General features: G+C 46.0%; 1 protein-coding gene across 1 annotated transcript in view; it reads left to right on the top strand.

Moving 5' to 3' along the window:
* Positions 1-8,518: 8,518 nt before the first annotated feature.
* The window catches only part of LOC131492035 (phosphoserine aminotransferase), a 33,097-nt gene continuing 27,596 nt past the window's right edge, over positions 8,519-14,019 (top strand). The window contains exons 1-2 of the mRNA XM_058695642.1: positions 8,519-8,673; positions 13,914-13,974. Of these exons, the coding sequence (XP_058551625.1) occupies positions 8,614-8,673; positions 13,914-13,974 (121 nt within the window). The 5' untranslated portion in view covers positions 8,519-8,613. The remainder of the gene's footprint in view (positions 8,674-13,913; positions 13,975-14,019) is intronic.

The raw sequence follows: 14,019 nt of genomic DNA, 5'->3' as shown, positions 1-14,019 counted from the left end.
GAGAAAGACAGAGACACAGAACTCAAAGCAGGCTCCAGGCTCTGAACTGTCAGCACAGAGCCCGACGCGGGGCTTGAACTCATGAACTGCAAGATCATGACCTGAGCCAAAGTCGGATGCTCAGCCGACTGAGCCACACAGGAGTCCCAGTATATGCAGGAGTACTTACAAATTCAGTTTCTCAGTGCACAAATCCTTGTAGCTTACCCTAGACTAGGCACTGATCTAGGTGTATTAGCAAATTCACAGACTTTGGATTCTACCACACAGACTAGACATGTAGGGGCCACGGGTAGGCCTGCCCCAAAATGTGCCACTGTGGAATATTGATTATTAGAAGTGAAAGTTTCTTTGAAAAAAATGCTTATTTACTTGGAAAGAGAGAGAGAGAGAGAGTGCGCACAAGCAGGGGGGAAGGGCAGAGAGAGGGAGACAGAGAATCCCAAGCAGGCTCCAGGCTCATCTTGGAGCCCCACACGGGGCTCGAACTCATGAACCATAAGATCATGACCTGAGTCGAAACCGAGAGTTGGATGCTCAACTGACTGAACCATCCAGGCGCCCCTATAAATAAAAGTTTCTTAAGTGCCAGAAGACACTCAGACCCCCCCTCTGTCCCCTTGAAAGCAGGAAGTAACTCTCCCTATGAAAGGTACCCTCCCTGTACCATGAAGGAAAGAGACATCCTTTTCACCAGAGATGGGCAATTCAGAGCAGAGGAGGCTGAATAAACAACCTTGTTACTCTACTAATTTACTCCCCCAGCCCAAATTCTGTTTAGAATTCCCTACTAACCGAAGCTCCCAAAGTTAACTTTTCTTTGTCCTGTCAATTCCTCACAGATGTATTGTCTTTTTGTCTAGAAAATGTAAAAACTGCATGCCTCAGTCATTTCCTTAGATCTCAATTTCATTATTGGTCCTCCATGAGCATGTAGTAAAACAAATAAAAAATAAAATCTCTGGGTTTTTTTCTGTTAATTGGTCTCACATCCATTCAATTCTTAGTCCAGCTGGAAGATCCTGAAGGACAGAGACTTTTTCCTTCCCTTCGTCCATGTAAATAAATAATAAATGAATGAATTCTATTGCATGTTAGAGGTGATTCTTGTTTTGGAAACAAGAGAAATGTTAACAAGGTAAGAGGAAGCAGGAGCCCCAGGTGTGGATGGGGCGGTTTCGATGTTATCAGGGTGATCATGGAAGGCCTTGTTGAGCTGATGACTTTTGCCAAATATAAATAGATTCTCTATAAATTTATCAAACACCAGAAGCTGCAGGAGGCAGGGAATATGCCTCATTGTTTGTGGTACATGGTAGGAACACAGTATTTGTGGAATGAATAAATGAACCTGAATGCATTTATTAACGTTCTGGTTTGGGACTATAAATTGTTGTATAAATTTGAGTAGGAATTGTGACCCCCTCAAGGAGGCAGGTTTGTTGTTGTTGTTGTTTTTTTTTTTAATGGGGGAATCATTGTTATGTTTGAAGAATGGAGATGGTTAATGGTTGAAGTAATATCAAGTGGCTTTTGTTTTCATTTGATTTTTCCTACTGAGCGTATTCCTGTGTTATTAAAAAGTCCTTGCGGGGCGCCTGGGTGGCTCAGTCAGTTGAGCCTCTGACTTTGGCTCAAGTCATGATCTTGTGAGCCCTGCGTTGGGCTGCTTCAGATTCTGTTTCAGATTCCGTGTCTTCCTCTCTCTCTGCCTCTCCCCAGCTCGCGCTCTGTCTCTCTCTTTCTCTCTCTCTCAAAAATAAAAAGTCTTCAGGACATCTGGATGGCTCAGTTGGTTAAGCATCTAATTTCGCTCAGGTCATGATCTCACGGTTCATGGGTTCGAGCCCCGCGTTGGGCTCTGTGATGACAGCTCAGAGCCTGGAGCCGGCTTCAGATTCTGTCTCTCCCTCTCTCTCTGCCCCTTTCCTGTTCTAGCTCTACCTCTCTCTCTCTCTCTCTCTCTCTCTCTCTCTCTCTCTCTGTCCCTCCCCCGCGCATGCTCTGTCTCTCTCTCTCTCTCTCAAAAATAAGTAAACATTAAAAAAATTTTTTTAATAAATAAAATAAAAAGTCTTCGTGTGCATTCCATGTAATAGTGGTATAGCAGTTCACCACATGCATAAACCACGATCTATTAAACTGGCCTTCCCATGTTTTCCAGTTGTTTCCCTCCAGCCACATTGCCCACCTGTCCTTTCCTCCGTTTCATCTCTAGGATTACAGAAATGGTTCACCTATGCAGCTTTCAATTCTTGTTATTTTTTTTTAATCTTTTTTTTATTTTATTTTTTTTTCAACGTTTTTATTTATTTTTGGGACAGAGAGAGACAGAGCATGAACGGGGAGGGGCAGAGAGAGAGAGGGAGACACAGAATCGGAAACAGGCTCCAGGCTCCGAGCCATCGGCCCAGAGCCTGACGCGGGGCTCGAACTCACGGACCGCGAGATCGTGACCTGGCTGAAGTCGGACGCTTAACCCACTGCGCCACCCAGGCGCCCCATATTTTTTATTAATCTTTGCTGTCTTTCTATACCAAACATAAGCCAGTAAATAAATTAGATGATGGTCATCATTTATTTCTGAGGCAGTGTATGTTGGAGTTGGGATTTAGTTGAGGTATAAGAAAAAGCAGGGTCAGAAGCAGGAAGTCCCAAGTCCTGCACTGACTCTGCCCCCATTATCCCTGGCTTTGCTCTAGCTCCTTCCTTTATCTTTGTATTTGCTCTGGCCCCCGAAGAGGAAAACAAATTTAAAATGAGGGGCGCCTGGCCGGCTCAGTGGGTAGAGTGTGTGGCTTATGATCGGGGGGGTTGTGAGTCTGTGCCCCATGTTGGGTGTAGAGATTGCTTAAAAATAAAATATTAAAAAATAAAAAAAATAAAAGGAAAAAATAAAACCACCACCAGATTATTAACACTACAAAAGTCATTCTACATTTTTAAAAAATTTATTGTTTAATGGTTATTCATTTTTGAGAGACAGCATGGAGGGGGAAGGGCAGAGAGAGAGAGACAACGGATCCAAAGCAGACACAGAGCCCAATATGGGGCTTGAACTCACAAACCGTGAGATCATGACCTGAGCCAAAGTCAGGTGCTTAACAACTGAGCCACCCAGGGGCCCCTGCAAAAGCCATTCTAAAAGACACTTGATGGTTTCTATAATAGGCACATGAAGACTCTGGACAGCTGATTGAACAAGTGCTCCGTGGCCCATTTTCATGCTTCCACGTGGAACTCAGGTGAGGCAGCCCAGGTGAAGAGTGTTAATCCAAAACTGCACAGGTACATGACCAGGGGCAGCCCGGCTGGGTGTGGTGAATACTGTGTCTACACATCAGACAGATGGTGTCAAGGGGTTGCTCTCTTCCTTAAAAACAAAACAAAACAAAACACACACAAAAAAGTAGTGACATAAGTACATTTTCAGGTTTAAAAAAAATCCTGATGTCTTTTCCATACCAGAATCCTTTTAGGATGTCAGGAGTTTTAAGCAGTGTGCAGTCCCCTGTGGGGGATGCCCAGTGGTCCATACAGAGCGTTTCTCTTAAAATGACTCCCTTAGAGATTTTACTGGTGCAAACTTTGCTGTAGAATGCTCTCTATACTGATCATTCAAAAAGGGAGACAAAGGGGGCGCCTGGCTGGCTTAGTGAGTAGAGCATGTGACTCTTGATCTTGGGGTTGTAAGTGAGCTCCCACACGTAGAGATTACTTTAAAAAAATGAAAAAAAAAAAAAAGAGAGAGAGACAGAGGGATGAATAGAGCACTACTCTGTATGATACTAATCAGGGTGGATATGCAACATTATACATTTGTCTAAACCCACAGTATTTTACAACATCAACAGTGAGCCCTAATGTAAACTCTGGTCTTTGGGTGACAGTGATGTGTCAACAGAGGTTCATTGATTTGTAACAAACTTACCACTCAGGTGGGGAATATTGATAATAGAGGAAGCCATCTATGCATACGTAGGGGATGGGGTAGAGGAAAAATAACTTCCTCTCAATTTTCCCGTGAACCTAAAACTGCTCTAAAGATAAAGTCTACTTTAAAAAAGATATATAAAAAAAATAAATAAAGCAAAATGGATGAACCTTGAATACATTGTGTTAAGTGACATAAGCTGGTCACAAAAGACAAATTCTGTATGTTCAGATGTGGAAATATTGGGGTTTGGCAGAAACGGTCAAGAAAGAATTCTTGAGATGTCTTCGGTTTATTAAAAGCACAGGGATAGGACTCATGGGCAGAAAGAGCTGCACTGGGGTTGTGAGGAACGACTGATTATATACTTACAAGTTGGGAGAGGGTTAGGGATAGCGTAAGTCTCTAAGGAATATTGGAAGAAATGTTTCCAGGACCTTGAGGGGGCTAGAGCTGTTAGGAAAAGGTCATTTGTTACTGTCTAATGAAACCTCAGTCATGAGACCATTCATATGTATATCAGTGGTCCAGATGCTTGGAGAATGGTTGCTAACATATATCTTGGAGGGATTTGAGATAAAGGAAGTTTCCAAAGGAATTTGTATATGTTAAAAGAAACTTACAAGAATCTGGAGGTCAGGATAATGTTAAGCTAAGATTGCCTTTTGCCCTTAACAAAGTGTCAACATCCAGACTGCTGAGTTCCTAGAGCAAGGTCATTCTGCCTGTCTCAAGGACTTGTAAAGTTGTAAGGAAATTTAATTTTTTTCTTTTGCCTTTGTTTCCCACACCGTGTTCCCCTTATGAGAGGTACTCAGAGCAGCCACATGGATAGAAACAGAAAGAACAGTGATTTATGGGGGCTAGGGGAAAGGGGAGTGGGGACTTATTGATGGATAATCAGAGTTTCAGTTGGGAAGACGAAAAAGTCTGGAAATGGACAGTGGTGACGGTTGTGCAACACTTAATGTACTAATGCCACTGAGCTGTACCCTTAAAAATGGTTAAAATGGTAACTTTTCTGTTATGTATGTTTTATCACAAATTTTTAAAATGCAGTGAAGTAGGGAGAGGGAATAAACTGAGGTCGTAAAGTAAGCAGGGTGAGTAACTTTTCCCACCTTTTGGGGTCAGAATGAAGAGTGTTATAGGATTTTGACTTTTTGTTTGAGTCCCTTGTCCTGTCCCTCATTTCCTCCAGGAGTAATAACAGAAAAGGATCTTCAGCTCCAACTACAGAAAAGGGCAACAGAAATACTCTTCCCTCATTCCCAACAGGTTTCTTTTCTGTTCAGTTCTCTTCTCCTTGCCCTCTTTTTTTTAAAGTGTGTTTATTTATTCTGAGAGAGAGAGAGAGAACGCCTGAGTGGGGGAGAGAGAGAGGAAGAGAGAGAGAGAATCCCAAGCAGGCTCTGTCAGCGTGTAGCTTGACTCGGGGGTTCGAACTCATGAGCTGTGAAATCATGACCTGAGCTGAAATCAAGAGTCAGATGCTCAACTGCCTGAGTCACCCAGGCGCCCCTTTTCTCCTTCCCCTCTAAATGGGATGGCCAACCCGACTGGAAATAGCGGCACATTCACATATGTACAGTAAGGGCTCAAGAAATAACACCTGTGAAACTGACATTTGCAAAATACATCTTTCATAAAGAAGCTGCTTTTAACCTCAGTGAGAGCCTACTAAGAAGGGAGGGGCCCTCCTGAAATGCAGGAATCCCCTGGGCTGTCTTTATACGTCTGCACTGCAAGATAGGCAAGGGTGACAGAGGGATATTTTGAGATTAAATTACATTTCCCAGTGGTTTTTTTTCTTTTCTCGTTCTCTCATTCAAGCAGGGAGCAGAGTGTATTCCTCGCTGAAGGAGGGAATTATGTGGCAGAATACTGTAAAGCAGTCGTTAGAAGGAGAGCTGGTGGCCAGCAAGCTGAATCAGGCCTGGAGGGAATCTAGGCGGGACCCCTTAACAATATTGACCTGTACAGTGCGTTCTGAAGTTTAAATTCGGAGACGTTTAAAAATTGGAAAACATCACGTCAACATCTGGGTTTCTGGTTTTTCCTTATAAATGGGAAGACAGCTCCATCAACTTTGCCCGTTTGGCAACAACAGCTGGACCTGAGCTGCAGCTGTCGTGTGGAGAGTGGGGTATTAATTAGGATAACATGAGCCACCGGAACAAAAAGCCCCTCGGATTTCAGTGGCACGACACAAAAGAAGAGATACTTTCTCGATTGTGAATAACAAGCCCGGAGTCGGTGATACAGAGACTGGATGGAGATCCTTCCTTTCTGTGTCTCCACCATCTCCGGGGACCACAGAGTCTCTGATTTCAGCCTATGGAGTGGGGAAAAGAAGTGCAGAAACACACCATTTCCCCACCCCGGAAAGGGGGACATCCTCGGTTCCATTCCACTGATGGGACCCAGGCACGCCATCTGCCTGGACGCTGGGAAATGAGGAGACTGGCTGGGCCACCACTTCCTGGCGACGACTCTGTTCCATGGAAGGAAAGCAGGAACGTGTGGTGGGCCTGTGCAACTCCTGCACAAACGGGTGCACGTTCCAACTCACCACAATTTCACCACCACCTTTCTATTCCCAAGTGGCCCAGGATACACTGGAATTTGTGGTGCAGAATTAAGGTATTTGTGCCCAGCGTGTGAGGAAGAAACAGAAAGAAGTGGATTCTCTCTAGAATGAAAAAGAGATTCCCTTGGGCTGGGAGGAAGAGAGACAGAGAGAGAGAGCCAGAGGTCAGCAGTACCTGCTTGGGCAGAGGGTCTGTGTGCCTCAGTTCCCTGTAATATCATCTCAGAAACTGGAAAGCCCTAGAAAGAATGACCTCGTGGCCTGTCTCGGGCGATAGGATGATTGCCACCTCCAGCCCACCCGAATTTCCTGTGTTCCTTGTGGGACATAGACGTGGTTTAATTGACTGAAGCAGCCATATAAACCTGAATAGTGGAGACAACTCAGCCAAATTTGGGGGGATGGAGACCAAATGGCTGGGTGCTCCCCTCTCCATCCCACACCGTAGGGCCATGTAAATCCCTGTGGTTAGGGACTCCAGGAAGGAGGAAGGCCAGCTCCCCCACTCCTTCAGTGGATTGGCTGCTCAGGGTCTATAGATAAGTCTTTATATAAAATAATGGATGCGTGACTATTCTTGCACATCTTAGTTTATGGACTGAGATTCACACCTTTTTACTCAGTTTTTCAATTTCTTAAATGAGGGTGCTGTGGAAGGCAGTGACCTTGTTCATTTGAGCTTTTTCTAGAAATTTTGCCCTCCAACTCACAAATCCAAAGCAGGACCTCCACCCCCAGCCCCATCCCACCCACATACCACAAAAAACAAACAAAAGCCAAAAAAACCCAGTCATCTTACAAGCCTTTTCAAGTGGGGCGGTAGGTCCCCCTGTGGGTGGTGTTACAGGAAGCCCCAGTGTGTATTCCTGGAGCACTAGTTTTGCTCAAAGATTTGGTAACATTTTTTATATTCAAAGAAACTAGGTTAAATTATGGAGTAGAAAGCAGACTTCGCAGTTCAAAAAATAATGAAATTCCAGAATCCAAAGAAATGTCTTTCTTGTGGGGGAACGGGGGCCTCCCTGTTTCAGAGCACCATGCGGGTCTCCACGGGAGTTCTCTTGAGAAGGATGCGTCTGTGGAAAAGTTTGAGCAGCGCTGGCCTGGCGCCCGGCTTGGCTTGGGCTGCAGACTGACTCTGGGCCTCTCCCTAGGCTTGCACTGACTCCCTAGTGGTTTCGCATTGCCGTTAATATCTCCTCACGTTTCTAAACCGACAGCTTGTCAGCACCGGTGCAACCTGAGAGCTAATGCCAGGTTCGTACTCGCTCTTTTCACAAAAGGAAATGGAGAATCAGCAACTTGAAAGGACTTGCCTGGGGGGGTGGGGGGTGGGGGGTGGGGAGATCCAGGTTTCCCAGGCCAGTGCTCCTCCTCGAGTGCTTGGCCGCTCCATCCTTTCATTCTGCAGGAACTCCTGGTCCATCTATCCATGCAGGGAATCTCATTGCCCCTCCCCCCGCACTCCCCCTCCCGTCCGTCCACCCTTCACCCTGTAGTTCCATTCTTGAGAGCCCTGCCTCTCCAATGCGGCATCCGGGGCTGGTGGGGGGCGCTTAGAAAAGTTTCGTGAATTAGTAACCGCTGGTTCCGAAGCATGCATCAGAGCCCAGACCAGGGGCGGGTGAAGTGGTTGGATTGGGGAAGGATTTGCTCCACGTCTCCCAGTGCGACCAAGAGAGAGGGGCTGCGGTTGGAGGCGGAAACGGTCCGGATCCAGGCCGCAGAAGCACGAACCCACGTTGGCAGGGGCAGCCCTTTCCCGCCGCCCACGACCCTAGGGCGGGCACTCTGCCGAGCTGGGCGGCTGGTGCAATCTCCCGCGCGCCTTGCACTGATCAGAAAGAGAGGAGCTGAGGCAGTAGACGAGAGGAGGAGCAACTGCTCCTGGGCCTTGGCTGAGGCGCATGACCAATGGGGATGCGAGCCCCGTAGCGCGAACCAATTAGCGCAGGGCCTGCGACAGCGCGGGCCAATGGGGGCGCCGACTGGGCGCTGGGAGGAGGCAGAAGGTCTGAGCCAGCAGTAGACTTGCGCTGCCCACGCGGTCAGTTCTCTCGTTTTCCCTCGCCTCCTGCGCGGCCGCATCATGAGCGCCCGGAGGCAGGTGGTCAACTTCGGGCCCGGGCCTGCCAAGCTGCCGCGCTCGGTAAGTCCCCACGAGCGCTAGCCGAGAGTGCGGTGCGGGCGGGAGCGCGCGCGGTTCGCAGTGTATCTCCGAGGCGGGGCGCTCGGATCCCCTCTCCCGGCTCGGAGTCTTCCGAGCGTTCTGCAACAGAGTGCATGCCCAGTTCAGGATCCCTCGCAAGTGGGCTTCTGGAAGAATGCATCTGGGGGAAAGGAAACTCGGCGACTTGCTTCTACAGCTGCCCCTGGCGCCGACTGCCCTGGGCGCGGCGTGCACGACTCGGCTCGCCCGTGCGGCGCACCTGCAGACTCCGGTGCTGTGCCTTCTCCTGGGCTGGGCCCGGGGCGCGGCGGGAAGGCAAGAGCTCTCATCTCTGCGTTCGCCTTGCCCGGCCGGCATTGAGAGCCAGGCAGTGCCGAGTGGATCTGTGAATGGATACTTTGAATGAATGGTGAATGAGGATCGCGTTAACTGGAGGGGATGGCAAACTGGAGTCCCGCGCATGACCCCTCCTTGTAGGGAGTGTTTGGTTTAGCCGGCACTTGGGAACGTTGCTTTTCAGAAATGTAAATCTGAAAGCCTTCAGTCCACCCTTTCCTTGTTCCCCTAGAGAAGCTGCCCCCCCCGCCCCCCCGCCACCTTTATTTCAGCTCTGTTCCACGCGTAGGTTTTTTTTTTTTTTTTTTAAACTGGCTTGTTTCCTAAAAGCATTCGAGTATTCAAATTCTGTTAGGCTTTGGGCTGCTTGCCCAGTTAGCTTCACTTTGTTTTGGAGGAAATGGGATGATTGAATTCTCCCTGGGGCCACAACCAGACTTTTCAAGTCCTAGTGGAACTGACTCCCTGCCTTCCTAGGCACCATGCCAGCTTCCACCTCCTCCCCCAACACCCATTCCTCCTTTCCCCATCACCCCCCCCTCCACTCCCCAGTTGTGAAGAAGGCAGTTTGTGATTTGCCTTGAATGACAAACTGCTATCGCTGCTGTTATATTTTTATTTTTCTAACCAGAATGACTGATAATATGTTGTTGCAACATGAGGCATAGCCAAGTGCTTTACAATTATCTATTGTTGAACAGAGTAGAAATCTCCCCGGGATAGAGCCTCCTCTGTGTTGTACGAACAGAGAATCTTACAATTTTAGAAGGGAAAGGATTTCTTGCATTTCTAGGGGCAGGGCTCGCGGTAGCTGAGAGAACAGGGCTTGTTTTTTCTCACCTATTACAGTCGGTTTTAGGCGAGATTCCTTCCCTGTCAGAGCTGTGCAAACGTTTCTTGTACCTGCCTCACCTTTGTCCCTTCTCTGTTTTGGAATCTTCTATTTGTTCCTTGTGCAGTTTCTTTCTTTCTTTCTTTTTTTTTTTTTAAGTAATCTCTCCCCACCCCCATGGGGCTCGAACTCAGGCCCCCTGAGATCAAGAGTCCCGTGCTCTACCCATTGAGCCAGCCAGGCACCCCTCCTTGTGCAGTTTCTTTATGCATTTTTTAAAATGGCAGTTGTGATCATCAGTAACGTAATTATTGTTTCCCTGGGAAGATTTTTGCCCTCAGATGCCCTCTCTGGGTGGGGAGGGGGTGGGCGGAAGGAAGTGGGCAGATGTTGCTTTTTATGAGTTTTGATTTCATTGAATTGTTAGGATTAGAGAAGGTTTTCAAACTTTACTGTTGACTGTGACCACAATGAAAAATATATTTTACAAAATGACAAAATATATGCATATAATTATAATGAAAGCCTTATATTAAGGTCTTATGAAATATTTGGCCTAAATAACTACAACATACATAGTTTTGTATTCTATTCCACTCTAGTCTATTTCATTTAAAAAATTAGTTGTGAGGAGCACCTGGGTGGCTCAGTCCGTTAAGTGTCTGACTCTTGATAGCCGCTTAGGTCATGATCTCCCGGTTCGTGGGTTCAAGCCCCGTGTTGGGCTCTGTGCTGACAGCACAGAGTCTGCTTGGGATTCTCTCTCTCCCTTTCTCTTTGGCCTTTCTCTGCTCACTGTCTCTCTCTCAAAATAAATAAATAAACTTTAAAAAAGTTAGTTGTGACCCACAAAAGCAATTGTACTCTGCAGCTAAAGAAACTCCACTGGAGTAGAGGGGCATGATTTTTGGGGTAGAAGTCTTTTAAAACTCTTTGTAATGATTTGGGTTATAACCTCATTTTAGGGGATACTGTCTGTAAGAGAAATCCAGTCTTTTTTGTTGTTGTTTGTCCAAGATTTTATTTAAATTCAAGTTAGTTAACATTTAGTGTAGTATTGGTTTCAGGAGTAGAATTTAGTCATTCATCATTTACATATAACACCCAGTGCTCATCGCAAGTGCCCTCCTTAATGCCCCTCACCCATTTAGCCCATCCCCCACGTAGCTCCCTTCCAGCAACCCTCAGTTTGTTCTCCATATTTAAGAGTCTCTTATGGTTTGCCTCCCTCTCTGTTTTTATCTTGTTTTATTTTTATTTCTCTTCTCCGGTGTTCATCTATTTTGTGAGAAATCCAGTCTTAAACAGGAGTTCAAAGATGGATTCACTAAAGTTTATTTGTTCAGCCAGTGCTAATAAGCATCCGGTAGTTTACAGAATAATGACAAATCCTTTTTTCTAATGCTAGGTTTTATGATTTCTTTCTTTTCTTTTTTGAAAGTAATCTCTATACCCAAAGTGGGGCTTGAACTCACGACCTAAAAATCAAGAGTGTCATGCTCTCTGACCAAGCTGCCAGGTGTCCCAACAATGACAAATTCTTGACATCCCCCCCTCCCCGCCCTTGCCAAAGGAACCTTTTGTTTAATTCTTTATTGTTAAAATGTTGTTTTTTTTCAGGGGCATCAGGGTGGCTCAGTCCTTGAGCATCGGACTCGTGATTTCAGCTCAGGCCATCATTTCACGTTGGTGGGATGGAGCCCGGCATCAGACTCTGCTCTGAATGTGGAGATTGCTTAAGATTCTGTCTCCTGCTGCCCCTCACTCTTGCTTGTGCGTGTGCGCACTCTCTCTCTCAAAAAGTTTTTTTTTTTTTTTTTTAGACAAATTACACTGCAGTTTAGATTGTTTTATGACCGTCCTGTTTTAGCCTCTGTCTTTCGAGGAAACCTCTGATGGCAGGATGCCTCTACAGAGGGCTTATCTCACCTGTTTAATGTATGTTTTCAGGGCATTTTTTCCCTTTCTTTGTACTTCATGACAGTTTGCACATACACAAAGGTAGAGAGGGAATAATACAGTGAAATCCATGGACCCATCTCTGAGGATTTTGAATTCTGTGGACGTTTTGCCAGTCTTGCTTGTTTCAGTACTCCCTCCTCCAGCACGCTCTTACTCCCCACCGGCTCTGGGATGATTTTAAAGCCAATTCTAGGGGCGCCTGCGTGGTTCAGTCAGTAGAGCGTCTGACTTCAGCTCAGGTCGTGATCTCATGGTTCTTGGTTGGATCCGAGCCCCACGTCGGGCTCTGTGCTGACAGCTCAGAGCCTGGAGCCTGCTTTGGATTCTGTGTCTCCCTGTCTCTCTGCCCCTACCCTTTGCTTGTGCTCTGTATCTCTCTCTCTCTCAAAAATAAATAAACATTAAACAAAATTTAATAAAAAAAAATAATAACGCCAATTCCAGGAACGCCTGGGTGGCTCAGTCAGTAGAATGTCTGACTTCGGCTCAGGTCATGATTTCATGGTTCTAGGCTCCGAGCCCCATATCGGGCTCTGTGCTGACAGCTCAGAGCCTGGAGCCTGCTTCGGATTCTGTGTCTCCTTGTCTCTCTGCCCCCACCATTCGCTTGCTCTCTGTATCTCTCTCTCTCTCTCTCAAAAATAATTAAACATTAAAAAAAATTAATAAACAATAAAGCCAATTCCAGATATCATGTCATTTCACACTTTAACATTCATCTCTGATAGGATTTTATCTTCCTTCTTTAAGAAAAATAAATAAAGGATTGGTGTTTTTTTGTTTTTTTTCAGTGTGTAGTTACTTGCATTTTACTTACTTTGGAGGAACAAAACATCAATGGGGCTCCCCCCCAAGCCAGCTGTGTTTTGTAAGGTTTGGTGAGCCGTGCCCCATTTCCTGACTCTTTGGGATTGGTGGTAAATTGGGTCTCCCCTGCCCAGTTGTCCCTGTAAGGTAGAATGTGGTTAAGGGACTGCAGTAATCTTAGTAGAGGGGTCAAAGGGCTGGCCAGTTGCATAGCCCTCAGAGCCTTGGCTGATATTACTCATCTGCACATTGGGGATAGGAATATCCCCCTCATGGCTCTGTCGGTATGTCATTACCTCCCCTGCCCATTGATCTTTCACAACAGGTGTTTCTTTTTTGTTTTTTTTAAATGTTCATTTATTTTGAGAGAGAGCACGTGCTCCTAAGCAGGCTTCCCGGAGCCCAACAGGGGACTGGATCTCAGGAACCGGTGAGATTAGGACCTGAGCCCAAATCAAGAGTCCAGCGCTTAACCAACAGCCACCCAGGAGCCCCTTCATTCACAGCAGGCTCTTCCTAATTCCCGCACACCCACCCTGTTCCATTTGAGCACCTTAGACTAAAAAGATGGAAAATTGAGTTATCAGTTTAATTTCAGCCTCACCGACTTTTTTTGTTTTTCCTTGAACCCAGAACTTTATGCATTTTGTTGTGTTTCTGCATTCAGAGTGAGAAATGTGATAGTGGAGGGGATATTTTCTAGCGCGTCCGTTTTTTCCCAAAGGTCTTATCTTGACAGCTGAGGGTTGTCATCAGAAAAATTCTTTATTTGAACTTTATTTTTTGAATCCAGGTGAATTTTTATACCTAAATAAATTCATGCTTTTGGAAAAGCTGTTTTTTTTTTTGAGTTTATTTTTATTTATTTTGAGAGAGAGAGTATAGAGAGCAAGTTGGGAGAGGGGCAGAGAGGAAGAGAGAATCCCAAGCAGGCTCCGTGCCATTAGTGTGGAACCCGACGCAGGTCTCGATCTCATGAACCATGAGATCTTGACCTGAGCTGAAAACAAGAGTCTGATGCACAACTGATTGAGCCACCCAGGTGCCCCAGAAAAGCTGTATTTTAACATCAATCGCATCACATAATTTCACACTTAACTTGTGTGTAAATTGCATTAGCAGGGCTCTGTGGGCTGGGTGGGAGGAAGGGGATTGGCCGTGGGCACGACAGAAGCTTCTGGACCTCACAGGCCCTGTGGGTGGACTCCCTCTCTTTGATGTCCAGAGGGAGTGCTCTGCACAGAATATCCAAATCATTTTATTTTCTCTTGTTTTTTCCTAGGTATTGTTAGAGATACAAAAGGAATTATTAGACTACAAAGGAATTGGGATTAGTGTTCTTGGTAAGATTTACTTTTTGATTCTGAATATCCAGGTTCCAAAGGAAA

This window comes from Neofelis nebulosa, chromosome 12 (genome assembly GCF_028018385.1).
Source record: "Neofelis nebulosa isolate mNeoNeb1 chromosome 12, mNeoNeb1.pri, whole genome shotgun sequence".
In the NCBI taxonomy this organism is placed as follows: domain Eukaryota; kingdom Metazoa; phylum Chordata; class Mammalia; order Carnivora; family Felidae; genus Neofelis; species Neofelis nebulosa.
Note: the sequence above shows the minus strand (reverse complement) of the source record. Positions and strands in the feature narration are given on the sequence as shown.